General features: G+C 40.7%; 1 protein-coding gene across 6 annotated transcripts in view; it reads left to right on the top strand.

Annotated features, from left to right (window-relative positions):
• ASTN2 (astrotactin 2) overlaps positions 1-27,735 on the top strand; it is a 1,018,233-nt gene that overhangs the window by 850,044 nt on the left and 140,454 nt on the right. For all 6 annotated transcript variants that reach the window (XM_008273385.3, XM_070066427.2, XM_070066421.2 and 3 more), the window contains one exon: positions 802-950. In XM_008273385.3, the coding sequence (XP_008271607.3) occupies positions 802-950 (149 nt within the window). The remainder of the gene's footprint in view (positions 1-801; positions 951-27,735) is intronic.

The following is a 27,735-nucleotide window of genomic DNA, read 5'->3' as shown; positions in this document are numbered from 1 at the left end:
AGATGACAACTTGGGGGGAGGGGTGCAGGATGGATGCCAGAGTGAAAACAGAAAAAGGAAAACATAGACTTGGAAATTTAAATAGGAAAAATATAAAAGATAAGAGGTGTGCCAATAGGGAGAATTATGGGGGCAATAGTCAGAGAAACCTCTTTAATGGAGCCCTGCACTACAGTAGGAGTAAGCCAGACAACAAGTGGTGGAATCACATTTTAGGGGGAGGGAACTATCTTTGAAGGCCCTGACATAGGACATTTACCATATGTAGGGATAAAGGAAGGTCATCTTGATTGGAGGAGTGTGACCAAGGGGGAGAATGCTTGATCTTTTTTTTTTAAGATTGATTTATTTATTTGAAAGGCAGAGTTACAGAGAGGCAGAGAAAGAGAGAAAGGAAGAGAGAGAGAGAGAGGAAGAGAGAGAGAGAGAGAAAGTGAGAGAGAGGAAGAGAGAGAGGTCTTCCATCCTATGGTTCACTCCCCAGATGGCCACAACGGTCGGAACTACGCCAATCCAAATCCAGGAGCCAGGAGTTTTTCCGGGTCTCCCACATGGGTGCAGGGGCCCAAGGACTTGGGCTATCTTCTACTGCTTTCCCAAGCCATAGCAGAGAGCTGGATTGGAAGTGGAGCAGCTGGGACTTGAACTGGTGCCCACATGGGATCCTGGCACTGCAGGCAGCGGCTTTGCCTGCTACACCACAGCAATGCCCCCTCTGCTTGATCTTAATACATGCAGACTTTTTTTGGGTCCAACAGTGGTGGCTGGAAAGCAAGTGACTTTCCTTGTCACCCCCTGCAGGCTGCGGCTGTCCCCAACTGTTGAACCCTCCAGCACTGTGGTCTCCTTGGAGTGGGTAGATGTTCAGCCAGCTATCGGGACCAAGGTTTCTGATTATATTCTACAGCACAAGAAAGTGGATGAATACACAGACACTGACCTGTACACAGGTAGGTGGATGCCTTTCCATTTTGTTGGGATAATATGCTGGAGGAGAGAAACTGGGGTTATCTAAAGGCTTTAGATATCATCTTTAGATGTCATCTGTATTGAGAAGACATTGCTGATTGTGAAGTGATTCTCTGCTTTCTAAAATATCTGTTTATTTGAAAGTGGGAGGAGAGAAAGAGGTTGTTCACCTGCTCTTTCAGTTTCCAAATGCCCACCACAGCCATAGCCAGGGCTGTGCCAGACTGAACCCAGAAGCCTGGAAATCATTCTAGGATTCCCACATGGGTGGAAAGGCCCCAAGTACTTAAACCATAACATGCTGCCTTCCAAGGTGTATTAGCAGGAAGCTGGATCAGAAGTAGAACTAGTATTCAAACTCAAGCATCATTTTTTTTAACTTTTATTTAATAAATATAAATTTCCAAAGTACAGCTTTTCAATTACAGTGGCTTTTTCCCACCCATAACTTCCCTCCCACCCGCAACCATCCCATCTTCCGCTCCCTCAACCATCCCATTCACATCAAGATTGATTTTCAATTATCTTTATATACAGAAGATCAATGTAGTATATACTAAGTAAAGATTTCAACAGACTTGCACCCACACAGACACACAAAGTATAGAGTACTGTTTGAGTAGTAGTTTTACCATTAATTCGCATAGTACAACACATTAAGGACAGAGATCCTACATAGGGAGTAAGTGCGCAGTGACTCCTGTTGTTGGATTAACAATTGATACTCTTGTTTATGGTGTCAGTAATCACCTGAGGCTCTTGTCATGAGTTGCCAAGGCTATGGAAGCCTTTTGAGTTTGCCAACTCCATTCTTATTTAGACAAGGTCATAGTCAAAGTGGAAATTCTCTCTTCCCTTCAGAGAAAGGTACCTCCTTCTTTGATGGCTCGTTCTTTCCACTAGGATCTCACTCACAGAGATCTTTCATTTAGGTGTTTTTGTTGTTTTTTTTTTTTTTTTTTTTTTTTTGCCAGAGTGTCTTGGCTTTCCATGCCTGAAATACTCTCATGGGCTTTTTAGCTGGATCCAAATGCCTTAAGGGCTGACCAGGCATCATTTTAACCACCATGTCCTCTCCAATTTTTAAAATTTTTTCATTTTTTTTTTAATTTGAGAGACAAAATGACACAAACATTATCTTACATTGGCTGGTTCACTCCCCAAATAAACAATAGTGCAGCTGGGCCAGGCTAAAGCTAGGATCCTGGAACTCAATCCAGTCCCCCACATAGGTGGCAGGGACTCAAGTACTTAGTTATCATCTGTTACCTCCTAGGTTCTGCATTAGCAGGAAGCTGGATTGAAAGCAGAGGACACTGGACTTGAACCAGGGACTCCAATATGGGATGTGGACATCCCAAGTGTCAATTTAATCACTGTACCAAATGCCTACCCCTAATGATTTTCTGGTGTCTAACCTGTGTGCCACTTGTTTTTTTTTGTTTTGTTTTGTATGATTTTGAGCAAAGAAGGATAGCAAGCTGTGGTTGAAAGGAATTTCTAATGCTGTGAGTTGGATCTTCAAAACCATACGTCAGAATCAGTTGATTCTGAAGAGGATTTGACTTTTCTCTGCTTGGGAAGGCCTACAGGTGTCATGTTTGAAGAGCTTGGTTTTTGAATGTATGACCTCTGGGACCGAGATGAGGAAATATAAACAATTGCCTTTCCTAGTGAGATATACTGAAATAGTCTTCATTAACTGGTGCTGAGGAGCAGAGAGTTAGAAATGTTCCAAGCATGCAGGTATTTGAGAAAGGTGGCTTTTTAAAAGGTTACCCTTGGTTCCAACTCAGTATGTAAGTTCTCTTACATCCCTACCAAGAAGCTAAGCACTCACTTGTGATCTGTGCTGGGGGCTTATGTTCTCTGCTGTCTAAACTTTCATTCAATTATTATTATTATTATCATTATTATTATTATTATTTACAGCCATAAGATATGGCTTGGGCATACCTTTCCTGTGGCAGGCACCCAACTAAGATATTGAACATAGTTCAATATCTCCATGAATCTATGAACTTTAGGAGGGTTGATGTTTATCGTTCCTATTTCATGGATAAGAAAATTAGATGAATCTAAGTTTATCTAGCTAATCATGTCTCCTTAAGATCACGGCTTAATCTCAAGCTGAAACTGGGCTATTGAAAGAATAAAAGAAGTAAAATTGCTCATTTATTTGTCCAATTACATTATAAATTTCAAGAAGGACACATGGCTTGTCTGTATTAATCATGGTTGAATTCCTGACACCTACCAAAAAGCTTGATATTCAAATACTTGTTTGGGGTCCATAACTAAGCTTTCTTTTCTCTCAGTGCTTCTGTTTATCTTGCCATCAGGATTATCACAATATCAATAAATGAGTTGTGGAATATTTCTAGCTTTTCATTTTCTGAAATTTTATTTCTTTTCAAAAAGAGTTTGGTTAGCATTATTTAGTAAAACTTAGTAGTGGTGCTTCTTCCTTCTTTAGTAGATTTCACCAGTGAAGCCATCTGGGCCTGGATCTTTTCTTGTAAGGTTTTTAACTACTAATTTAATTCTTTAATGATCACAGGGATATCCAGACTACTTATTTCTTTGTGAGTGGCCTTTTAGCAACTTGCGTGTTCAGGGGATTTGTCTGCTTCATTTAAGTTATCAAATTTACTGGCATAAGTTTCTCATGATATTCCATTGTCATTCTTTTAATACATGCTTAATGAATCTAGTGATATCACTCTCATTTTTAATATTGGTAATCTGTGTCATCTCTTTTATTGATCAGTCCAACCAGAGAGTTATGAAATTTATCTTCTCAAAGAATCAGCTTTTGGTTTCTCTATTGTTTTACATTTCATTAATTTCTATTTTGATATTTATCATTTCCTTTTTGAAGCTTTCGTTTGGCTTACTTTGGGTTAGTTTACTCCCTTTTTTGTATTTTTAAATGCTAGTGGAGATTATTGATTTGAGAGCTTTTGTGTATTATAGGTATTTGCTTTAACTATCACTTTAGTGGTATTCCACAGATTTTGTTATAGTGTATTTCTGTTTCTACTCAGTTCTTTATAATTTCCCTTTGTTTTCATTTTTGTTCCAGGGATTATGTAGAAGTGTGTTACATGGTTTCAGGGGGATTTTTGAGATATCTGTTATTGATTTTTAATTTGATTCTACTGTAGTTAGAGTATATATTTTTAAAGCATTAAACATTTAACTTTTTTTTTTTTTGAGATCAATTTGATTATTTAGAATGTGGTCTATCCTTGTATTCAGTGTCTGCCTTAAAAGAATGTATCTACGGAGACAATGTTGTTGCATAGCATGTAAAGCCACCTCCTTTGTTGCCAGCATCCTATGTGGGTGCCTGTTCCTGTCCCAGTTGTTCTACTTCTAACCCAGCTCCTTGGCTAATGGCCAGGGAAAAGCAGCAGAAGATGGCCCAAGAATGTGTGTGTGTGTGTGTGTGTGTATATATATATATATATATATATATATATATATATTTGAAGATTTATGTATTTATTTGAAAGGCAGAGTTAGAGAGAGAGAACAGGAGAGACAAAGAGAGAGAGTGAGAAAGATCTTCCATCTGCTAGTTCACTCCCCAAATGGCCAGAAGGGCCGGAGCTGAGCTGATCCAAAGCCAGGAGCCAAGAGCTTCTTCTGGGTCTCCCAAATGGTTGCAGGGGTCCAAGCACTTAGGCCGTTTTCCACTGCTTTCCCAGGCCATAGCAGAGAACATGATCAGAAGAGGAGCAGCTGGGACTCGAACTGGCAACCATAAGGGATACCGGCACTGCTGGAGGTGGATTAACCTACAGCGCAACAGTGCCAGCCCCTCAGGCGATTCTTTACATGCTATGCCTTGGCACCGGCCCCAAGAATATATCTTCTACTATTTATGGGGAGGGTGTCCTGTAAACACCAGTTGGATCAAATTAATGGTTTTTGTTTTTCAAGTATTTTAAAGCCTTTCTGATTTTTTTTAAGTTCTTCTTTTAGCAAAAATTGAGATAATGGCATTGAAATCCCTGATGATAATATTGGATTTTATCTGTTTCTCCTCTAGTTCTATCAGTTTTTTTATTTTCTGTAATTGCAATTTCTGTTATTAAGTTTATAAGAATTAAATAAATAAAAAATAAAAAATAATTATTTATTTATTTATTTTTTGACAGGCAGAGTTAGACAGTGAGAGAGAGACAGAGAGAAAGGTCTTCCTTTTCCATTGGTTCACCCTCCAAATGACCGCTATGGCCGGCACTCTGTGCCAATCCGAAGCCAGGAGCCAGGTGCTTCCTCCTGGTCTCCTATGCGGCTGCAGGGCCCAAGGACTTGAGCCATCCTCCACTGCCTTCCTGGGCCACAGCAGAGAGCTGGACTGGAAGAGGAGCAACCAGGACAGAATCTGGCGCCCCAACCGGAACTAGAACCCGGGGTGCCGGTGCCGCAGGCAGAGGATTAGCCAAGTGAGCCATGGCGCTGGCCAAAAAATAAAATTTTAAAAATTAAAATAAAGTTTATAGCATTGAAATTTTCATCTCGTTCTGATGAACTGATCTTTTTAAATTATGAAATGGTCTTCTATAACCTTGTGATATTCTTTGCTCTGAAATCTACTTTATCTAGTGTTGTAACTAGTCTAACTTCTTTCTGATAAATGTTAGTCTATCATTACCAATTATCTTACTTTTCTGATATTTGTGCCTTTACAGTTAAGTGTATTTTTGTAAACATCATAAAGTTGGATTTTTTTCTTTTTTCCAGTATGACTTTCATAACATATTAAGGTGTTTAGACTATATTAAATGTGATATTAGTATGGTTGGATTTAAATTTATAATCTTAGTATTTGTTTTCTGTTGTCTCATACTGCTTAGTTTCATTTTGCCTTTTTATCTGTCTTCCTTTGGGTTATTTTTAAGATTCCATTTTATCTTTGTTGATGGTTTTTAGTTACAATTCTTTCTTACTAGTTTAACAATTACTTTGGGGTTTACAGCAGGAATATTCAACACATCACTGTGTACCTTCAAGTGATATTATAGTACCTCATGTACAGTATGAGAAATGTGAACCTTATAATATTATACTTTTATTTCTCTCTTCTATGCTTATTTTATATTTTTTGAGATTTAAAAGCAAGATTTATTAGAGTCAAAGACCTCGTGGCATGGAGGGGGATGTTTATGTGTTTTTGTCACAGATACTGTTCATACATATATTAGAAATTTTGCAATTCATTTTTATTATTTTTTACATAGTCCATTATTTTTAAATATATTTAAGAAATAAGGTATTTAATACATTTTCCTATGTGGTACCACTCTTTGTTTCTCTGAGTACCAGTTTCATCTTGTTTCATTTTCCTTCTGCATAAAGAATGTCCTTCACTATTTCTCACACTTCCTATCAGTTCGTGGTGATCTTTCTTATGTTGCTTTTGAAAGATACTGTTTCTGAGTGTAGTATTCTATGTAGACAGATGTGTCTCCTAGTAATTTGTAGATGCTGTTCGTTTGTCTTCTTGGTTGCAGTGTTGCACATGAGAATAATTTCAAAACTTGTTCTAAACTCCCATAATTTCTAAACTTGTTCCCCTGTATGTGCATGCCCTTTGTTTCTGGCAGTTTCTAAGATTTTATCTTCATTACTCATTTTCAGCAATTTATTATTTCTTGTGTTGGGCATTTTTTGAATTTCTTGGATCTAGGGTTTATAATTTCATCACTTTGGGAAAAATTTTGGCTATTGTTTTGCCAAATATTTTTTTCTTTCTCCCCAGTTTCTTCTCCTTCAGTGATTCCAATTGCATGTGTGTACAACCACCTGAAATCGTTACTCATCAGCTAAAAAAATTCTTTCTTCTCTGTTCCATGTTGGAAAGTTTGTTCCTTTTTAAAGATTTATTTATTTCAAAGGGAGAGAGAGAGAGAAACAGAGATAGCTTCCTTGTGCTGGCTCACTCACTCCCCCAAATATCTACATCAACCTGGGCTAGGCCGGGCTGAAGCCAGGAGCCTGAAACTTCATCTGATTCTCCCATATAGGTGGCAGAAACCCGGATACTTAGGCCTTTATCTACTACCTCCTAGAAGTATTAGCAGAAAAGTGGATTGGAAGTGCAGAATAGCCAAGATTTGAACCAGGAGCACTGATATGAGATGGGCATTCTAAGTGGTGGCTTAACCAACTGCATCACAACATTTACCCCCTCGATAGTTTCTTATGCCCTGCTTTTATTTCCTTCTGCAAAATCTAATCTATTGTTAATCCCATCTGGTGACTTCTTCATCTTGGACATTTTAATTTTATCTTTAGAAGTTCAATTTGAGCCTTGTTGATATATTCTTTCTACATTTGAACTTTTTTTCTACTTATGGAATATAATTACAGTAAATTATAATGTTGTTTTCTTTTTTGTTGTTAAAAAAGGGTTTGTTTATTTATTTATTTGAAAGTCAGAGTTACACAGAGAGAGAAGAGAGGTAGAGAAACAGGTCTTCCATCCGCTAGTTCACTTCCCAGATGGCCGCAACAGCCAGAGCTGAGCTGATCAGAAGCCAGGAGCTTCCTCCAGTTTTCCCATGCGGGTGCAGGGGTCCAAACACTTGGGCAATTTTTTTTTTTAAGATGTATTTATTTACTTGAAAGTCAGTATTACATAGAGAGAGAAGGAGAGGCAGAGAGAGAGAGAGAGAGAGGTCTTCCATCCGCTGGTTCACTCCGCAGTTGGCCACAATGGCCAGAGCTATGCCAATCCAAAGCCAGGAGCCAGGAGCTTCCTCTGGGTCTCCCACATGAGTGCAGGGGCCCAAGGACTTGGACCATCTTCCACTGCTTTCCCAGGCCATAGCTAAGAGCTGAATCTGAAGTGGAGCAGCCAGGACTTGAACCAGTGACCATATGGGATGCTGGCACTTCAGGCTACAGCTTTACCTGCTATGCCACAACGCTGGCCCCAAAATGTTCTTTCTTTTTCTTTTTTTTTTTTCCCTGACAGGCAGAGTTAGTGAGAGAGAGAGACAGAGAAAAAGGTCTTCCTTTTTCCGTTCATTCACCCTCCAATGGCCGCTGCGGCCGGTGCGCTGCGGCCGGTGCGCTGCGGCTGGTGCGCTGCACTGATCCGAAGGCAGGAGCCAGGGGCCTCTCCTGGTCTCCCATGCAGGTGCAGGGCCCAAGCACTTAAGCCATCCTCCACTGCACTCCCGGGCCACTGCAGAGAGCTGGACTGGAAGAGGAGCAACTGGGACAGAATCCAGCTTCCCGACCAGGACTAGAACCTGGTGTGGCGGCGCCGCAGGCGAAGGATTAGCCTATTGAGCTGTGGCACCGGCCCAAAATGTTGTTTTCTAACCCCAACATCTATATAAATTTTTTCTTCAAAGAAGGATTTATTTATTTATTTGAAAGGCAGAGTTACAGAGAGGCAGAGAGAGAGAGAGAGAGAGAGAGAGAGGTCTTCCATCTGCAGCACTGATCCAAAGTCAGGAGCTTAGAGCTTCCCCCAGGTCTCCCATGCCGGTGCAGTGACCAAGGACTTGGGCCATCTTCCTCTGCTTTCCCAGGCCATAGCTAAGAGCTAGATCAGAAGTGGAGCAGCCGGAACTCGAACTGGTGCTAATATGGGATGCTGGTAGTGCAGGCGGCAGCTTTACCTGCTATGCCACAGTGCCAGCCCCATCTGTATCATTCTTGATCAGATTAAATGGATTCGTTTCTTCATTCTGGGTTGCATTTTCTTCCTCCTTTGCATGCCAGGTGATCTTTGATTGGATGCCAAATGTTCTGATTGTTGCCTTGTCGGATGCTGGATATTTTTGTATTCCTAAAAATATTTTTAAACTCAGTGCTTGGAGGCAGTTAAGTTATTTGGAAACACTTTAATTCTTTTAGATCTTTGCTTTTAAATTTTGTTAGTTGGAACCAGAACAGTGTTTAGTCTAGGGCTAATTATTCCATACTACTAAGGAAGACTCTTCCATGTACTCTACACAATAGCACATGAGTTATTAGATTTTCCACTATGACTGGTAGGAAACAGGAATCTTGGTCCTTGTATGAGGCTGGGCACTGTTCTTGATAATCCTGTTGGATCCAGTATTTCCTATACAAGTTCATCAATCACTACTCCCATTTTTTCTCTGTGTAGATTTCTCTTTTCCATTGCTCTATCCTGCTAGCTGTTGTTACTTTGGTCTCTCTGGACTCAGAACTGTGATTTCCTAATTTAGGGAATCTGTCACCATCCTCTCTCCCTGCACAGAAGCTTGGAATCTTTGTAAAGACAATAGGAATTTTTAGGATTCACATGATTTGTTTTTTTATTTTTCAGGATCTCTATCCTTTGTTGCCTGATTTTCAGTTGTTTGAAAATTTGTCTTATCTATTTTCTGTGTGTTTTTTAAAACTTCATTAAAATTTCAGCAGTAAGGAAAGTAAATCTGATCTATCTAGCCCCAAAATAGAAATCTAAGATTCTTCTCCTTCATTCTCCAGGAAATCATGCTCAAATCCAACAATTTCTTTTTCAGTTGAGGTAAAATGTGCTTCTTTTTGGTTTCCTGGTGTAGTCTCCCAATACAGATCTGATCTTTTCTTCCAATAGCCATTCAGAAGGTTGAAGACAATAACATATCTACCTCCATCTTTACAGGTTCTTCAAATCCTTCCTTGTGAATTTTGACTTTCATTCTTCACATTATCTAATATTTGAATTCTTGGATGGAATACAAGGAAACAAGTGTGTGTTTTTATGATTTGGATCTTCCCACAGTCCCTGTCATACATAGATGTTCAGCATTAGCTGAATTGATTTGTATATGGGTAGGCATATACACGTCTTAAATTTTCAACTCTGACATGAACTTGTTGAGCACCATATAGTCCTTCGAAGTCTTCAGTAGTTCCAGATACTAGATGAGTATTTAATAAGCCTTCTAAAATGTACCATTACCAACTGATACTGTAGTTGATTGGTGGTGAGTCTCTGAAAATTCACCTATTCTATTTGCCTCCAGGTCATGTTTCAATCCTCTGGAAAATGAACTTGGTCCATATTTGAATCTTTGAGCTCACTCACTTGAATATTAAATAGTACATAGTCTTGATTAGTGAATATGAATTTTATAAAACCTGGCTTCTGGTGCAGTTTCTACCACTTCTCACCTTTAGACCCAGGACCAATCAATATCTTCCATAGGTCTCACTTTGCTTTTCTATAGAATGAGGAAAATAACACCTACCTTAAAAATTCTTGAGAAGATCAACTATAGCAAAGTTTTTGGGACAATTTTAGGAAATCATACATTTTAGTTTTTTTCCCTTATTTCCATGATTTTTAAAAAATTTTAAAAGGAAAGTAAATATTAAGAAGAAAGCAATAAAGTTAGATTTCAGACTTGTTTTGGAGAGACAGTTATGCTTACTTACACATTTGGCCAGGTGAAGCTAGAATAGGGAAATGTGGTCTTTCTCCTTTGATCTGTCTGGAGTTTTGCTGGCAGCCAAATCTAGTGCTAGAATTATTTATTCATGAGCTAACATGCACTGTGCATAGCCATAGGTGCATACATCTGTCTCTCTCTCTCTCTCTCCTGTGTGCACACACGAAGACACACATACACACTTTATGATTGCCATCTGTTCCACATCTTTTGAACAAACTTAAAATGCTCACTCTCCCTCCATGTCTCCTACCACTGCCCCCCTCTACTGGGTTTGGCACCCTCTTTGTTTCCTTCAGAGTAGCCATTGCTGCCTCAGCTCTGGGACTCTGTTAGGAAAGCCAAGCATAAGCAGCCTCCTGTTCCAGTTGTTTTGAGCAGAGACGGGGCTTGTTTTTGGGGGGTGGCTGAATTCCCCGCACGCTAATCTGTCATCAGTATTAAAAACAGACGTCTGGTTCTCCCACATGGCCTCATCAGAGCAATTGGCATGGGTTTCAGCCTCTCGGGCAGGGTAGACACAGGAGGATGGAAGTGGGGGGGGGGGGGTTGAGGCACAAGCAGACTTAATGAATCCAAATCCCCTGTTTGACCTATGGAGAAAAAAGCTCAGAGGAGGGACTTGTCCAGAGGTTACACACATAGTATGTTTGTTATGGAGCCAGAGCTAGGACTGGGAGGTCTCATTTCTTTTCTTTCCTTCCCCACCAAGTCCAGAGATCTTTCCACCAGTCTACATTACCCTTGGTATGATTTGCTGTGGTTGGGAATACACATAAAGGTAGATGGTAGATAAGGGGATATTGGCCTTTTGTGTGTCTGGCAGAATATATTATCTAGCCTCCCAATAACATCTAGAGGGCTTTGATCTTGTAGGATATATAGTCATTTCTTTATCTATTTTCCTATATGCCAGCTTCTGAAAGCCCCAGAAGTTCAGAGTAGAAGGACCTTGAAGACTTCATCTACATCCTCTTTGTAAAGATCTCAAAAATGGAGGCAAAATGGGTAAGGGTCCTAGCCAACTTCTTGTCTCCTGCTTCCCAGTCTGGTGATATTTGCATCAGACCCCCATGCATATTCTTTGGTCATTTGCTTTTACTCTGCTGCATTTAAAAAAATCTTTTAAGAATAAGAAACTTCACTCTTTAACCATGGGAGCCCAGCTTCAGCTTGTTTGGCTCAGTTTGGCTTCAGCTTGTTTGGAAGGTCAGCTGACTATGCTGGCCCCCACAGAGGCAGCAGGCCCTTTCCACCATCCCCCAGATCTCTTCAAAAAGACAGCCACATCTGGAGCCGGTCAGTGTCCCTCTCTGTCCTGGCATCTGGGAGCCTGATGGGCCTCGTCCCAGCTGATCAGTACCAGGTTTGCCTCCTGCTAGCCCTCAACTCCTGCCTCTGTTTCTTTTCTCTGTACATTCCTGACTCTTCCTCTATCTCTCTCCCTTCTTTTCTTTCTTTCTTTATGTATTTATGAAGAAAACAACAAAATTAGATTTTTCTTTTTTGTAGATTTATTAATTTGAAATGCAGAATGACAGAGAGAGAGAGTGATAGAGATAGTGGTGGAGAGAAAGGGACATGAAGAAGGAGAGGGAGAGGAGAGGAGAGGGACAGAAAGAGAGAATCTTCCCTCTGCTAGTTCACTCCCTTTTTGCAACACCTGGGGCTGGCTCAGCCTGCAAAAAGGAGCCAGGAACTTCATCCAGGTTTCCCATATGGATGACAGAGACCCAAGCACTTGGGCCATCTTCTACTGACTTCCCAGGCACATTAGCTAGACTGGGGCTCCAATGTAAGGTGTTAGCATTGCAAGCAGTGTGTTAACCTGCTGTGCTACAACATCTGCTCCATAATACAGTTCTTACAATACATCTCTTTGTCTCCTTTTTTCCCCTCATGTCACTTTCTATCCATGTCTCAGCCTTTTTTTGTTGTTTGTTTCCCTCAGCTGACTCAAGTATAAGCATCTACACTCGATCTAGGTCAAGAATATTCAGAATGATCCAAGGATATCTCTACTTACTCCCAACCCTGTACTATATCTTCTGCCCTCCCTGGTACAGTAAGTTTAATCCACAATTCGAAAGATGCCACTCCGCTGCAATGTCCGCATGCCATCCAGAGTTAGACCTTAGAATAATGACCTTCACCTCAGTGCCCACATACCATTCCATAATCCAATAATGACCTTCTCGACTGGACGGGAGCCATTTTGGAGGTGACTCTGTGTGGAAAATAACTCAAAGCAAAGGACACTAGTGCCTTTCTTCTCAGGGAGCTGAGAGGACTGTGAGAGCGGAGGCTGTGGTGGAGCAGGTACATGGGAGGTGTTTATGAAATCCTGTGGAAATTACTCATAGTTCCTCAAGCAGCACAGACCATGGCTGAACCATGCTCTTTGTCTGAGAAACCAGAGGGGCTCTCACCCATCTGTTGTTTGCATGGCCTGGGAGGAAGGTGATGTCACTGGAGACTAGGCTCTACTCCCTTAGCTAGATGGAGGTGGTGGGGGGTGGGAGGTGGTGGGCAGGCAAGGGAAATATGTTCTACAGGGTGAGGTACAAACCAACATGACTGCAAACATCTGGAATTGATATTAAGGCCTAAGAAAATGTTTCTGTCATTCCAGCTGCTTTTCGGGTGAGAGGTTTCTGAAGTCAAGAGCCACCAAGAAAAGGTACTTGGAGAGTCTTAATTCAGTCCATCCCCCCATGTCACCCAGCCTGCCTTCTCCAAATCACAGAGCTCTGTGCAGGTGACAAAGCACACTCTTGTGTGTGAAGCTCTTTCTCTTGTTCAGGCATTCCAGTCCATGATGGGCATGGAATAGCAACAAGACAGACCTGCTTCTTTCTCCCATGGAGCTTATAATAAGTACTAGGAGAAGCACAGCTTAGCAGGGCATTGCTGTGATAGCTGGATAGAGCCTGAAATAACTCAGATGCTAGAGGAGACAGGGGATGGGGCAGTTTCTGGTCCAAATAGGCTCCGTAAAGGTTATGTGGTGGAACTATTTGAAATTCTGGTTCCAGTAGAATCAATTTCTTATACTCAAGACTGCCAGCCTCCCTTTTGAAGATCACTCCCTGACTAAAAACACTGAGCTTGAGATTTCACTTCCTCTTTGCTGCCATCTGTTGTCATTCCTGTCCTTGGTAGCAGCTGTCCACTAGAGATACAAAGAGAAAACTGTATTCTCCTCCACATTCCCTAGAATCAGGCACTCTTAGTTGGGACGAGGGCATGCCAAGTGGCATCTTAACCACTGTGCAAATACTCACCCCAGCTTAGATTCCTTTTCATTATCCTCTAAACCCATGACAGCCTATCCCTGCTTCATTCACAATCTCCCGCATAACAATTTTAAGCCCATATGCTTCTTTATGCTTATTCTTCCACTTTCTTCCTGATATGAGAGGTGCCCGACCTACTCTTTGAAGTTATTGCTGCTATTGCCGTATTACTTATACTTTCCGAATTTATTAGAAACTACAAATAAATTTTCTCCATATAGCCTATTTTAGTAGATTATGTTTATGTTATCCTTTAGTAGATTATGTTTAGTTATCATTTAAATTTGCTCACAAACTTTTCTTCTTCCTCTTCCCTCCGAAAATCACCGTAGTTTTTAGTGAAAATGCTTATTTAAAATGGTAAAGGAAAAAGTGGGAATGGCACAGTGAATCTCAGTGACAAACTAGTTAAACAAACTGAAATAATTGTGATATTAAAGTATATATGTTACATATAAAATATAGTACAGAACCAGAGATAGCACTTCACTGATTAATGCTTAACAGAAGAAATGATTAAGTGTATTCTTCCGAGAAGTACATACACAGTTCAAACTTTTCTTCTTAAAACAAATAAACAAACAAAACACTTCATCTTCTACCATCATAACGATCTATTTTCTCTTCTTTATAAACACCCCTTGAAAATTTATAATGTATGACTTCATTTTTTCACTTTCCATTCATTCCTCAACTCACTGTACTCTATCTTCTACCACCAGGTTACTGAACATTTTCTCCATGAACATTTGTGACCTCTATGTCATCAAATTCAGTATTTTGGGGGCCACTCTATTAGTCATTTTTTCTTCACTACAATGAAATGCTTGAGAAGGGATAACTTCATGAAGAGAAAAGATGCAGCTTGGCTCATGTTCCACAAGTTCACAGTCTAATATTGGACAGCCCCATTGGTTGAGCATCTAGACTCAGATGAGGGCAGTCTTGCTGACAGAGTGCCCAGGTGGCACAGAATGTCACATGGCAAGAAGGAGCGTGGATATCTGTTCTATGCTTAGAAAGCTACCAGGATTTGATCACAGGGGCTTCACCCTAACTACCTAAACCAATCTGATTACCTCCCAAAGGCTCTACCGCTAAACATCATCGCTGGATTAAATTTCCACTTATTAATATAAGACATTGAGGACCATGCCTTTAATACATGACTTATGGGAGGTACTCAAACTAGCTAATAGTCAAACCACAGCATTCATAAAGTTAACTTGGCAGCCAGTGCCGCAGCTCACTAGGCTAATCCTCCGCCTTGCGGCGCCAGCACACTGGGTTCTAGTCCCGGTCGGGGTGCCGGATTCTGTCCTGGTTGCCCCTCTTCCAGGCCAGCTCTCTGCTGTGGCCAGGGAGTGCAGTGGGGGATGGCCCAAGTGCTTGGGCCCTGCACCCCATGGGAGACCAGGAGAATCACCTGGCTCCTGCGGCGGCCATTGGAGGGTGAACCAACGGCAAAGGAAGACCTTTCTCTGTCTCTCTCTCTCTCATTGTCCACTCTGCCTGTCAAAAAAAAAAAAAAAAAAAAGTTAACTTGGCATCTTTGTAAGTCCTACAAGGTTGACCATTCTCTTCTGAAACAGTGGCTTTCCTTGCTGTGATACCATGCTTTCCTGGGGTTCTACTTTGTTCTCTGACTCCAACTCAGCTTCGTGTGCTGGGTCCTCCTTTCTGCCCTTTAAATTATAAGGCTTCTTAGGGCTTAGTCCTGTATCATCTTTTTTCAGTTTAGACTCTGAGTTAACACAACATTTCCGCAATGACACTCAACATACTCATTACAGCTACATTTTTTTATCTACTTCATTCTTCTGAGCTTCCTACTGTTATCCCATTGACTATAAGCATCTGCAATCTGATGTCTCACAAGCAATTCAAACTCAAAACATCAAAAGCTGAACATGTTTTAATATCTCTATAACTTTTCTCCTTTCCAGCTGTTCATTTACTCTCTAAATAACTGATTTCCTTAAAGCAAAAACGCAATGAATATCTTTAACTCTTTTCTCTGTTCTCACTCTTATAATCAGTTCATAACCAAGTTATTTTGCATCAATCTCTATTATCTATTGAATCGGCTTCTTTCTTCCTACTTGCATTGCCTAAACTAAGCCACCATCTAATTAGTTCTCATATTAGCCATTTTTTCTCCCTTTTAGTTCTCAACTTGAAAGACAGAGCTACCCTTTAAAATAGACATTTGATCATATCTAGTGCCCAACAGAATGCTTTGCAATACTGTGAACACTCAATAAATATTTGATGAGTAGGTATCTGATTTATGAGTAAGATTCTTCTGATTTAAACCTTTTAAGAGCTTCCATAACACTTCTAACTAAATGAAAACTTTTTGAAATGGCCTACAAGGTTATAAATAATTGTGCTTATTTCCTTCTCTAATTTTCTCTCTACCCTTCATTCCACTGGTTTTCTTTCCCATTTGGGCCTATACATTCAGACCTCAGCTTAAATGCCATATGAATTCTTGGATTCGGCTCTCTAATTGACTATGTGAATTGTTAGCATTTTATACTTCTCCTGATCTGTCTGCCCTTATTACAATTACATTGAGTGTATTCTCATTACAAAGAATGAACATATTTAGCCTTTCTCACTAGAATATTAGCTTCTCAACGTTCATCATTTTTAATCACTCTATTCTAGTGCTAGTACAGTGATAGACATGGTAGCACCCAGTGAAGACCTGAAGTGTGAGCAGGAACTGGTGTGATGAGTGAAGGTTATGTGGTCAATGGGAAGGAAAGTCCTCCAGGTAAACTGAGCAGCATGTATATTGGCCTTGAGGAATAAACAAGTGGTATGGTCTGAATATAAAATTTGAGTGATGAAATTAAATGAGGAGTGTCTATAGAAGAGGTGAAAATGTGGAGGGCTGTTTAAAGCATGTGGGAATTTTATCACTCTGGCTGCTCTGTAAAGGAAGATTTGAAGGACCTTTAAATCCATTATGTCATTCTATACACAAATTAATTCTCTCAGGAAAGAGGGAAATGTTATCTCCATTCACAGATGAGGGAGTTGAAGATCAAGTTTGTGAAGTTGATAGTTGAAGGTCAAACTTCCAGAAAATGTGTGGCCAAGAATTGCATTTATGTCTCTTGACCTTTTCTTCTGCATTTGTTAACATTGCTTGTGGCCAGTGTCAAGCTGGCCAGAGGCAAGCAGCTGCTGGATCTAGTGATGAGGAAAAATGGCTGAATGATCTATTCTACAAAAATCTCTCCACTCCGGGGAATTCTGTGTGGTATCAAGGCATGGGCTAGTTGATCCAGTCCGTAGTTCTAGGGTTTAGTCTCTGTTGTCCAACTGGAGTGGTAGTTGACAAGGGACTAAGCAGTGGCATTAAAGAGGTAGCCTTAGGGTAAAGAGAGAAAATGAAAAGATGTAAGTGTTCCTCCACCTCCAACTCACATGGGGAAGTATAATCTCCCTCTAAATTATTATTGATTAACTTTTAAAAATAATTAATTATTAGTGGTGGTCATTTACCCTAGTGGTTAAGATACCAGTTAAGATGTCCATGTCCCACATCAGAGTCCCTTAGTTAAATTAATGGCTCCAGCTCCTGATTCCAACTTCCTAAAAATACAGACACAGGGAGGCAGTGGTGATGGTTCAAGTAATTGAGTTCTTACCAACAATGTGAGATATGTAGATTGAGCTTCCAGTTTCTGGCTTTGGGGCTGACCCAGCCCCAGCCATTGTGGGCATTTGAGGAGCAAATTAAGGAATGGTTTCTCTCTCTTTCTCTCTCTCTCTCTCTCTCTCTCTCTCCCTCCCTCCCTCTCCCTCTCCCTCCCTCCCTCCCTCCCTAAATGGCTGCAACAGCCAGGTCTGAACCAAGCCAAAGCCAGGAGCCAGAAGCTCCATCCTGGTCTTCCATATGGGTTACAGGGGCCAGAGTACTTAGACCACTGCCTTAGCAGGAAGCTGGATAAGAAACAGCATCGATATGGTATGCCATTGTCACAAATGGTGGCTTTACCTACCACAACACAACACAACACAACACAACACAACACAGGCTTTGCCTAGAGAATGTGTACAGACTCTAGTTTACTATGGTTCCCTTCTTCCAGGCTGTCTGGTATCCAGCTGAATACATTGTTTATATTATCTGCTTAATTCTACAGATATTTGAATGTGTCATCTCTAACTTAGAACAGGAACAGTAAGTGTCTTCCCTTGAGATTTTCACCATAACTTGGGATATTGTTGCCTGTCATTTGCTCAAAACATGAGCAGGAGAGTTTGATCTTACTGTTAAGTAAGAACAGAATGCCTCATTAAAATTGTTGCAGGTTTTGAATATTTACCAAGCACCCCATAAACTTTCAGCTCTGCGAGGGAATCTCTTCAGTTCTCCACTACATAAATTACTCATCATCTCCTAGCAGAATCTGGTTTTTAGTAGAAGTCTAATGGATAACTATTAAATGAGTACACTGAATAAATAAAAAAGAAATGCCATATTTAAACCCTTTTAATCCTAATTCTCATTTGCACAAAAGCATACACTGAGACTTAGAAGTAGCACTCAGTAAGATGCTTTCAGAATCCTAAAATATATTTTTCAAGATATTAACAGATAAGTTAAGCAAACCTCTCATTTTACAGATGAAGAAACTCAATCCAAAAGGTGAAGGAACTTCCACTCAGTCTCCTTGGGGCTAAGTTATGACCAATATATTAGCAAGATCTCCTGGGTCTCAGCCCAGTGCTGGTGCCCCATACCTTTAGGCTCTAGTCATACCCAGACTTGGATTTCTCCACCATCCTCATTCCCAGTCTTCATAAACTTCCTGCAACTTACTTCCCTTTTTTCTGAGTCACCCTGATCTGCCTCTCTTGCTCCCTGGAGCAAGCTGCAATGAGATCAAGGAGTGTGCTTACCTAACTCCAAATTCCCCAGAGAGAACTCAATTACCCTTTTCTGATCTGGCTCATCTGCCCCCGTGGGTAAAGGTAAGGGTGGAGTACTCTTAAAAGAAGGAATTTGATTATTAACCTATGATATGGATAGGTGTATAAAAAGACAATTATGGTGTATAAGAAAACAACTGCTTTTTAAATCCAGTTACCAGGCTTCTCTCCAACTCATTTGTGGAGACTATTGACTCATTTAAAAGCCGATAGCACAGGTGACATCAGTGATATAGGAGAGCTTCCCAATACATCAGAGTTCCCTAGAAGTATTCACATCATGATTCTAAAGGCGCTTTTAGAATCACAGAAATCTGTGAAACCATGGAGATCACAGATAGACCTCTACCCAATGTTTCCCACCCATCTGTCACCTCTCTCATGTCATACAGATGAGGGCTAAAATTCAGAGAAAAGAGAAATGACTTGAATGATCCCATGTGATGTTCTTAAATATAATTCTGTAGATCCTAGGATAGATCAAGAGTTCAGGAGTAATTCTTGCCCTCAACACTAAACTTTCAAGCGATGAGACTTTGGTTCAAATCACTGATTGCTTCAGACTCCTTGGCAACAGTAGCTGGTCTCTGGGGAAATCTGAGTTCTGCAGAGAATTTGCCCCGGAAAGGAGCATGTCGTTCTCAAAACCCAGACAAGATTGAAAGCCATATATTCTAGGACAAAAGAAAACAACTTGTTTTATACAACTATCCATAAGAGATATTTCCTTTTTTATTTGAAGAGAACAAATAACTGAAACTGTTTCCCTTCGGAATGACTTTCAGGAAACTTGACTAACATGTGAAAGCAGTACTTTCTCCTCCTTAGATACACCAAGGTGCTTACTTCACATCTACCCATTCCCCACCTCCAGTTGTTTCAGCTATTAACTTCTTTATGATCTTTAGCTCTTAATTCCACCCTCATTTCCTTTGAAAGATTTCCCTGACTGCCCAAGTATAGGATTGCTTCTCTGTCACTTCCCTGTGATTCCTGTTTCATCCTCCAGTAGTATTACCCTGTTGTCACTTAGCATTTATATCATGGTATTTATGTATTTGACCATCTATTTTTTATTTTCCTGCTCCTCCCCTTTTTTAAATTGCATGTACTTAATGGATACCTCTTGATGAGTTTAAATATGCTCATCACCAAAACTAAACGTACTAAATGCCCTTGTATTCTTTTGTGTGTGTGTGTGTGTATGTGTGTGTGTTTAAGAACATTTGACATGACATCTAGCCTCTTAACATATGCTACAGTGCTTGGTCCACCCTCCAATGGCCGCCGCGGCCAGCGCACCACGCTGATCCGATGGCAGGAGCCAGGTACTTCTCCTGGTCTCCCATGGGGTGCAAGGCCCCAAGCACTTGGGCCATCCTCCACTGCACTCCCTGGCCACAGCAGAGAGCTGGCCTGGAAAAGGGGCAACCGGGACAGAATCTGGCGCCCCAACCGGGACTAGAACCCAGTGTGCTGGCGCCGCAAGGCAGAGGATTAGCCAAGTGAGCCGCGGCGCCGGCCCGGTGCTATGTTTTATAGAAGGTCTCTAGAACTTACTCTTCTTGCATAGTGGAAAGTTAATACTCCACTGAAAAATATTTCTCCATGCCCCACCCCTGCCACAAGCTGCTGGAAACCACCAATTTATTCTCTGTTTCTTTGAATTTGACTATTTAAATACCTTACACAAGTTGAAGTGGAATTACACAGCATTTATTCTGTGCTTGGCTTATTTCATTTACCATAGTGTACTTTAGGTACATCTATGTGGCCACAAATGGGAGAATTTCCTTCTTTTTAAAGAATAAATGGGCCAGTACCATGGCTCACTAGGCTAATCCTCCACCTGCGGCGCCAGCACTCTGGGTTCTAGTCCCATTTGGGGCGCCAGATTCTGTCCTGGTTGCCCCTCTTCCAGGCCAGCTCTCTGCTGTGGCCCGGGAAGGCAGTGGAGGATGGCCCAAGTGCTTGGGCCCCTGCACCCTCATGGGAGACCAGGAGGAAGTACCTGGCTCCTGGCTTCGGATAGGCACAGTGCGCCTGCCGCAGTGTGCCAGCCTCAGCGGCCATTTGGTTTGTGAACCAACGGAAAAGGAAGACCTTTCTCTCTGTCTCTCTCTCTCTCTCACTGTTTAACTCTGCCTGTCAAAAAAAAAAAAAAAAAGAATAAATGATGCTTCATTGAAGGTATATAGTACATTTTCTTTATCCATTTATCTGTTGATGAAAATTTAGGTTGTCTCCCTATTTTGGATACTGTGAATGATTTTATAATGAACTTGGAGGTACAGATATTTCTTTGAGATCCTGATTTCAAGAACTGCTGGATCATAGAGTTATTCTATTTTTAATTCTTTTGGGGAACTTTCATACTGTTTTCCATAGTGACTCCACTATTCTCCATTCCCAGAAATGGTGTATAAGGGTTCCCCTGCTCTTGGGTATAAGCTCAATACAAGTGAGGATTTTGCCTGTCCCATTCCATGCCATATTTATCGCTGGTACTAACAGTGTAAATTGTGCTATTACCAAAGGTTATGAAATGAAGTTACACATGTTAAAAAGCAGAAAGCTATCTAATTTAAAAAGAGTCCAAACAAAAGAATTAAGATTTGTTAAGTCCCTACTTCATACCTGAAATTTTGTAAGCATTGTGGTAAGTATAAAGCTATTAAAGGGAAATGCAAGGGAGTCAGCATGTATTGAGCACTTATATATCAAATACTTTTATATAATCAGAATTGTTCTGAGAAGCAATTACTTTCACTTTATATATAGGAAAAGCTAGGGTTAGAGGGGCATAGTCACTTCTTACAGGGTATAAAGTTGAGGAATAGTTAGGATTTGCACCTAATTCTTTCTCCTACTCTTTATTCCTACCTCTGATAGCTTCCAAGGAACTCCTTAAGGGGAAATGATTATTGTCTTCCTTTTTTCTTTTTTAATTAAATAAAGGAGAAGAGAATATTATGAAAAGAAATGAATCTGAGGAGTTATTCTGGGGGTGTGCAGTGCTGGGAGTTGCTTCAAGGAAGAAATCATGGGAAAACTTAAGCTTTGAGCCACTTGGGTCACATCCTGGGCTAGGGGCTGCAGGTCACCATGTTTCACGCATTGGGTGCAGATGTTCTGTCATCATGCACATGATGAATCATGCCTTAGGAAGGTCAGATCTGGCTGTTCTGCAGCATCTGAACTTCTCCAGGGAGCCCTGGACCCGTAGCATAGGGAGACAGAGGGTGATGAAAATTAGATCCAATGAGTACAGTCAGCTGGCTGAACCTGAAATGACAGAGTGTAACTGAATGTCACTGAGATTAGACTCTCCCAATTTCTTAACTAGAATTAGCAACATAGACAGCTGTTTTAATGATTATGTAGCCTCTAAATGGAGCTTTTCTCTACTTGCTAATATGATCCTAGTGGCTCCTACTTTTACATTCATTTCTAATTGATAAATAATTATTAACTACTGGTCCTAGGCATTGTGGAAATTCCAGAGGCAGATATAACTGTAATTCGAGGTAGAAGACATGCACTCATCTTGTTTGATTTTCTTTTCATTTTGTAATCTTGAAAACAGAGCCTGAGTAAGGATTGGGGGCAGGTAGTTTGTTTGATCCACACAGGGGACAGTTATGAAGGGTCATAAATAGTGATACCCAAGAAGAAAAAGCCAGTATTGGGTACAGTCACAGGATTATTTCTGAGGTGTCAGTGCTATCACTGCTTGGAAGAAGTAACACTGGAATGTGTCTGCTCTGGCCCCAAACCCCTATTGCTTGAAGATTGTTGTTTTTTATACTTCTGGGTTGCATTTAGCCTTGTGAGATGAGAGTGCTTCCAAGGTAACAGTGGAGACTTTGGGACAGAAAGAAGGTACAGTTGGCATGTGTTCAAGGTAAAAGCCATTGGAGCAGCATAAAGTAAGTCTGAACTCACACCAGAACTGTCCACTGCAATTGAGATCGGAGGTTAGGAATGTTAGGAAGCCCCAGTGATTCTTTTCCATACTCATTCAGAAAATATGTATATTGAGCAACTACACATGCCAAGCATATGGCTGTGTTCTTGAAAAATCAAAGGAGAACACGATAAATATCCCTTCTGTCTTGAAGAACTCAATTTGGTTAGTGATGTGAAAAATGAACAACCACATGATAGTATGTTAAAAATGAAATATGACTAAATAGTTGCAGTAAGTTACAATGAGCTACAATGGAAGAAAGATTAATTTGGATTGGGGAATTGGTAATCAGGGAAGCCTTTATGGAGAAAGTTGCCTTTGAACTTAACCTGGAAGGAAGGAAAGGATTGGGGAATAGCAATGAACAGGGAAGAGGATGTTCAGATAGAGAGGAAAATGTAAACCAAAAATGGCAAAACAAAGTGCGTGGAGGATCACAGAATAAGCGAGAATGGGATTTGTGATCAAGTGAAAACTTTGAAGGTCAGATTAAGATATCTAGACTCAAATCGTTGGACAATACAGAGTGATGGGAGATACTTATGGGCTTAAGTGATGCTTAAAATACAGCTTCTCATCCTCAGTTGAGAATGCAGATGAGGTATCATGGGTGGTTTTAGTACAGCATGCACATTGCCAAACTTGGCTTGTGTAGGGTGTTGGCAGCAGAACAGAGGATCTGATTTGGACGAGTGGATTCAAGGTAAAGATATAAAGCATGTTAACTCTCTGCCTTTGACATCCACGTAGAGAATGGCATTGGCATTCGACTCCACCATCCACGGCAGTTTGATAATTTTTATTAATGTGTAGCCTAGTGAGTTGCCTCAGCCTTCATCCATCAAACCCTGCATCATGCCTTCAACAGCAGCCCACACCCAGTGCCTCAGAAGCCCATATATCATGCCTGCAGGCAGGGAAGCAGATTCTCTTTTATCTTACCTACAAAAACGCAGATGTTTGGAATGTGAGTAAATGCACACAGCCTTCTCTGGGGTTCAGGCATAGCTTCTCCCTAGATGACCTCCTTGGAATCTTCATCCCCATTTCATTCCAGGCAGATAAGCTCTCCTTTTGTTCCTTCACTCAAGAGCTGCTTCCACCCCACTCTTTTCAACCCATGTCATGGGCAACACATTTGTGTGGTCAGATCTGCCTTGTCCCAGATGTTAAGGCCATATGCAAGACAGACATTATTTGTCAGCATCTGAAAAATTTTATACTGTGACGTGGCTCATCTTTAGACTTCATCCTCATCTCCCCTTTATCATCTGAAGAAGGAAGGGGCAAAGATCCATGAGCAGGGTTATAGGAGACCTGATTGTGGCACTGAATCACTGTGTGATTTTGAGATTCTGATCTTTGGGGTTCAGTTTCTCTATCTGTGAAATGAGATGGTTTAGTCTGATAATTTCTGAGATCTTTATATCTTTAAGCTTTTTTGACTTCAAGTATAGAGGTATTACATGCATATACTGTCCTCTGATTTGTTTGTATCAGAATACCTTCATTTAATTTTCTGAAATCTCTATGGAAATTTAACATTATTGCAGAAAAGCATGCTAATTCTAAGTGTAGACCTTGGTGCATTTTCATGAAGTGAATACAGTCATGTAATCAGTGCACAGATCAGGAAACAGAATTACCGGCCTCACAAGGCCCACTTCATGCTCGCAATAGGACATAGCCCCTTCCTCAAGGGTAGAACATGGTGCTGACTTCTAAAGCTATGCATAAATTATTCTGCTTGTTGTAAAACTTTATGCAAAATAAAAAAATTATACAATGTGTGTTCTGTTGTGCCTGGCTTCTTTTGCTTACCATATGTGAAATTCACTCATATTGCTGGGTAGAGTTCTAATTGTTGTCATCTTCTTCTTTTCTTCTGTTATTTAAAAAGCTGGTAGCAGAGCAAGCTTTTTGGCCTGGCAATTAGGGCACCTGTGTCCCATATCAGAGTGTGTGGCTTTAATACCCAGCTTCACTACTGACTCCATCTTCCTGCTAATGGAAATTCTAGAAGTCAGACGTGGAAGACTTGCCACATGGAAGACCTGGAATGAGTTCCTGGATCCTGTTTTGAGCCACAGACAGAGGCCATTATGGGCATTTCGGAAGTGACCCAACAGATGGGAGCTCTTTATCCATCTCTCTTTCTCTGTGTCTCTGCCTTCTAAATAAATAAATATTGTCTAAATAAATCAAGTTTTTAAATAAAGTAGTATAAATTTAGCAGCTGTTTTTGTATCTAGAGATAGCAAGTTAGCCTAGAACTGAGCTTTTTTTTTGTTTGTTTGGAAAGCTTCTAATAAATGATCTCGTATGTATATAGATATAATATAAACATAATACCAGTAGATCACTCTGGGGAAAGGATTCAAAAAGGATGCCCCTTCAGTGACCCCCAGAGTGAATGTATAAAGCTGCTGTCTGATGAGCAGCTATGAAAATTTGTTTACCAGTCTAGAAAATGCTGGGAATAAATGGACAGAAAGTATTGATCCCCTTCCTTTGTGAGCTATAGAGCCTCTTAGGTGGGTTAGGATTATTTGGGGTGAAGGGGACTTTGCAAGAGGGAGGAAGGAGTCTGATGGGTTTGTCTGTCACCTTGGCTTTTTGGGATTGCCCTGAGGATGAAGAATGAAACCTAGACTTAGGAACTGAAGACATGGAAACCTAAGCCTGGGCTTCTTGTAGCTGAAGCAGTGGGTATACCCTCTATTGGAGAACTACTGTGGCCTGTGTAAGGTTCCTTTCTAATACCTCCACCTCTGCCATGACTTGACACAGAACCAAGCAGAACCCTTGGGTTTATTTGGTTTTTTGTTTGTTTGTTTGAGATTTAAAAGCTAGATTTATTAGAGTCAGAGACCTCCAATCAGAGTGGCGTGGAGGGAGTCTCCAAGAAAAGCAAAACCTGAAGCAGCCTTTTCAGAGAAATTAAATAACACATTCAAGGTCATGTGATGCCTTGTTTTAATCCACCATGCTTTCAAAGCCTATGGTAATGATCATTGGTTCTACCTTCTCCATGAAGTTTTTCCTAATTCCCACCAGAGAGAGATGATTAAGAATCCAGGTTCAGAGATATCTTTACTTTGAAACACTAGAACAATCACCATTTTGTCTGGTACCAACCTCACTATTTCTTGCTCAGTGAATAAACGGAGACTTTTGGTTCCCAAGGCTGTCAATCTGCCCTGTTTTATAAGTTCTCAACTTGCTGCTAACATGTTTTACAAGATACAACCAAACAAAAGCAAGCCTTTGAATAGAAGGTCACAGTTTTGGAAGGATCTTTCCAGATTTTAATTCTGGTGTTGGATATTGCATTCATCATAAGCAAAGTTGAATTTTCCCTCTAGGTTACAGGGAAGGGTTTTCAATGACCAGTGTCATTTGGGATCCTGGAAAGCAGAGGGTGGATATTTTTGGCATGGTTTATGCCCAGTGCCTCATTCTTTAGTTGACTCAGGTTTCTGGGTGGGGTTTCAGTTTTGTAGTAAGACTCTGGACCTACGACAACAGTCTAGCTAGTTTCCCCCTCAGGTCACTCTAAATGATGAGAAATAAATACTGGCGATATTTTCACAGACAGAGATGGGAATGGAGCCCTCCTATTGTTGTCTACATGGAAATGCAATCACTTTAGGACTAGAAGAATAGGAGGCAGACACTGGAATGCTTCTCGGGAAGGGCTTGAGCATAGAAATGGGCACTTCCTGCTTCTCAGTTACGTCTTCTACTTTGTAAAGCCTTTGCTTATACATGGTCTCATCAACTGCATTCAACAGTCTTATAATGGGAAATATCCCTGGATTTATTTTCCAGATATGTAAATGAAGGCTTAAAAAGGATGAATGCCTTAACCAAGGATATATAGTTTGAGGTTCAGTTGAGAGTTAACTACTAAGATCTCCTGCTTTTGTTGCCAAGCAGCAACTCTGCAAGGATTTGGAGTAATCACAGTTAGTCCTTTCAGCAAAGTCTAGAAGCTTATATTATCATCCCTACTATATAAGTAGGAAAACTATAATCTGGGGATGGTAATGTAGGTGGCTAAAATTAACTGCATGACTCTTTCAATCATGGAAGTTACCCCAGGTCGTCTCACCGTTAATCTGAACCAGTATCCCTTTCAGTAAACTTCCACGTAGAGAGAGTGTACCTTCACAAGATGGCCTGGGATATGCTTCATAATGTGGCCAGTTGATTTGAGGAAAGCAGAATCTCCAGCTGTGAATTGGTGGCCTCTAGTAGATGAGCAGTTGCTGATGAGTTTGCAGAATCTTTAACTTGAGAACATGGCTCCATTCTAAACTCAAAGTCTCTGTGAATATTTTATCCATAAAATTCTCATTCTTGAAATCAGCCAGTAATTAGCTAAAACCCAAAGACCTTCTCAGAGTAATTACTACCATTTACTGCATACATCTGTATGCCAGACCCTGTGCTAAGGACATCAAATACACTTTTCCAAATCTTTATAGCAATTCTGTGAGCTAGAAGTTTCTATTCCCATTTTAATTATTTCTTTTTTAAAAATTTATTGATTTTATTTTTCCCCAGAAACCTTTTATTTAAGGTATACAAACTTCATGCATTTCATAAATACAACTTTAGGAACATAGTGATTCTTCCTACCTTAAAGAAGAGAAACTGGTGCTCAGTCAAGATATATCAGTTGTCTAAGGTAGAACTGGGATTTGAAACCAGGTCTATCAGAGTCCTTGCCCTTTCTGGTACTTCAGACTGTCTTTCAATTACTGAACCAGAGATCATAGGTGTTGAAAAGGACTTTAGATATTATTTGTGTCAGCTGTCTATCATCTCTCATTTTGAGGAGGTGGTATGATTTTTTTATAAAGATTTATTTATTTACTTGAAAGTCAGAGTTGCACAGAGAGAGAAGGAGAGGCAGAGAGAGAGAGAGAGAGAGAGAGAGAGGTCTTCCATCTGCTGGTTCACTCCCTAGATGGCCGCAATGGCCGGAGCTGCGCTGATCCCAAGCCAGGAGCTTCTTCCTGGTCTCCCACACAAGTGCAGCAGCCCAAGGACTTGAGCTAACTTCTACTTCTTTCCCAGGCCATAGCAGAGAGCTGGATCAGAAGTA

The sequence above is a fragment of the Oryctolagus cuniculus genome, chromosome 1 (assembly GCF_051225735.1).
Source record: "Oryctolagus cuniculus isolate XC-2025 breed Fujian yellow rabbit chromosome 1, ASM5122573v1, whole genome shotgun sequence".
In the NCBI taxonomy this organism is placed as follows: Eukaryota; Metazoa; Chordata; class Mammalia; order Lagomorpha; family Leporidae; genus Oryctolagus; species Oryctolagus cuniculus.
Note: the sequence above shows the minus strand (reverse complement) of the source record. Positions and strands in the feature narration are given on the sequence as shown.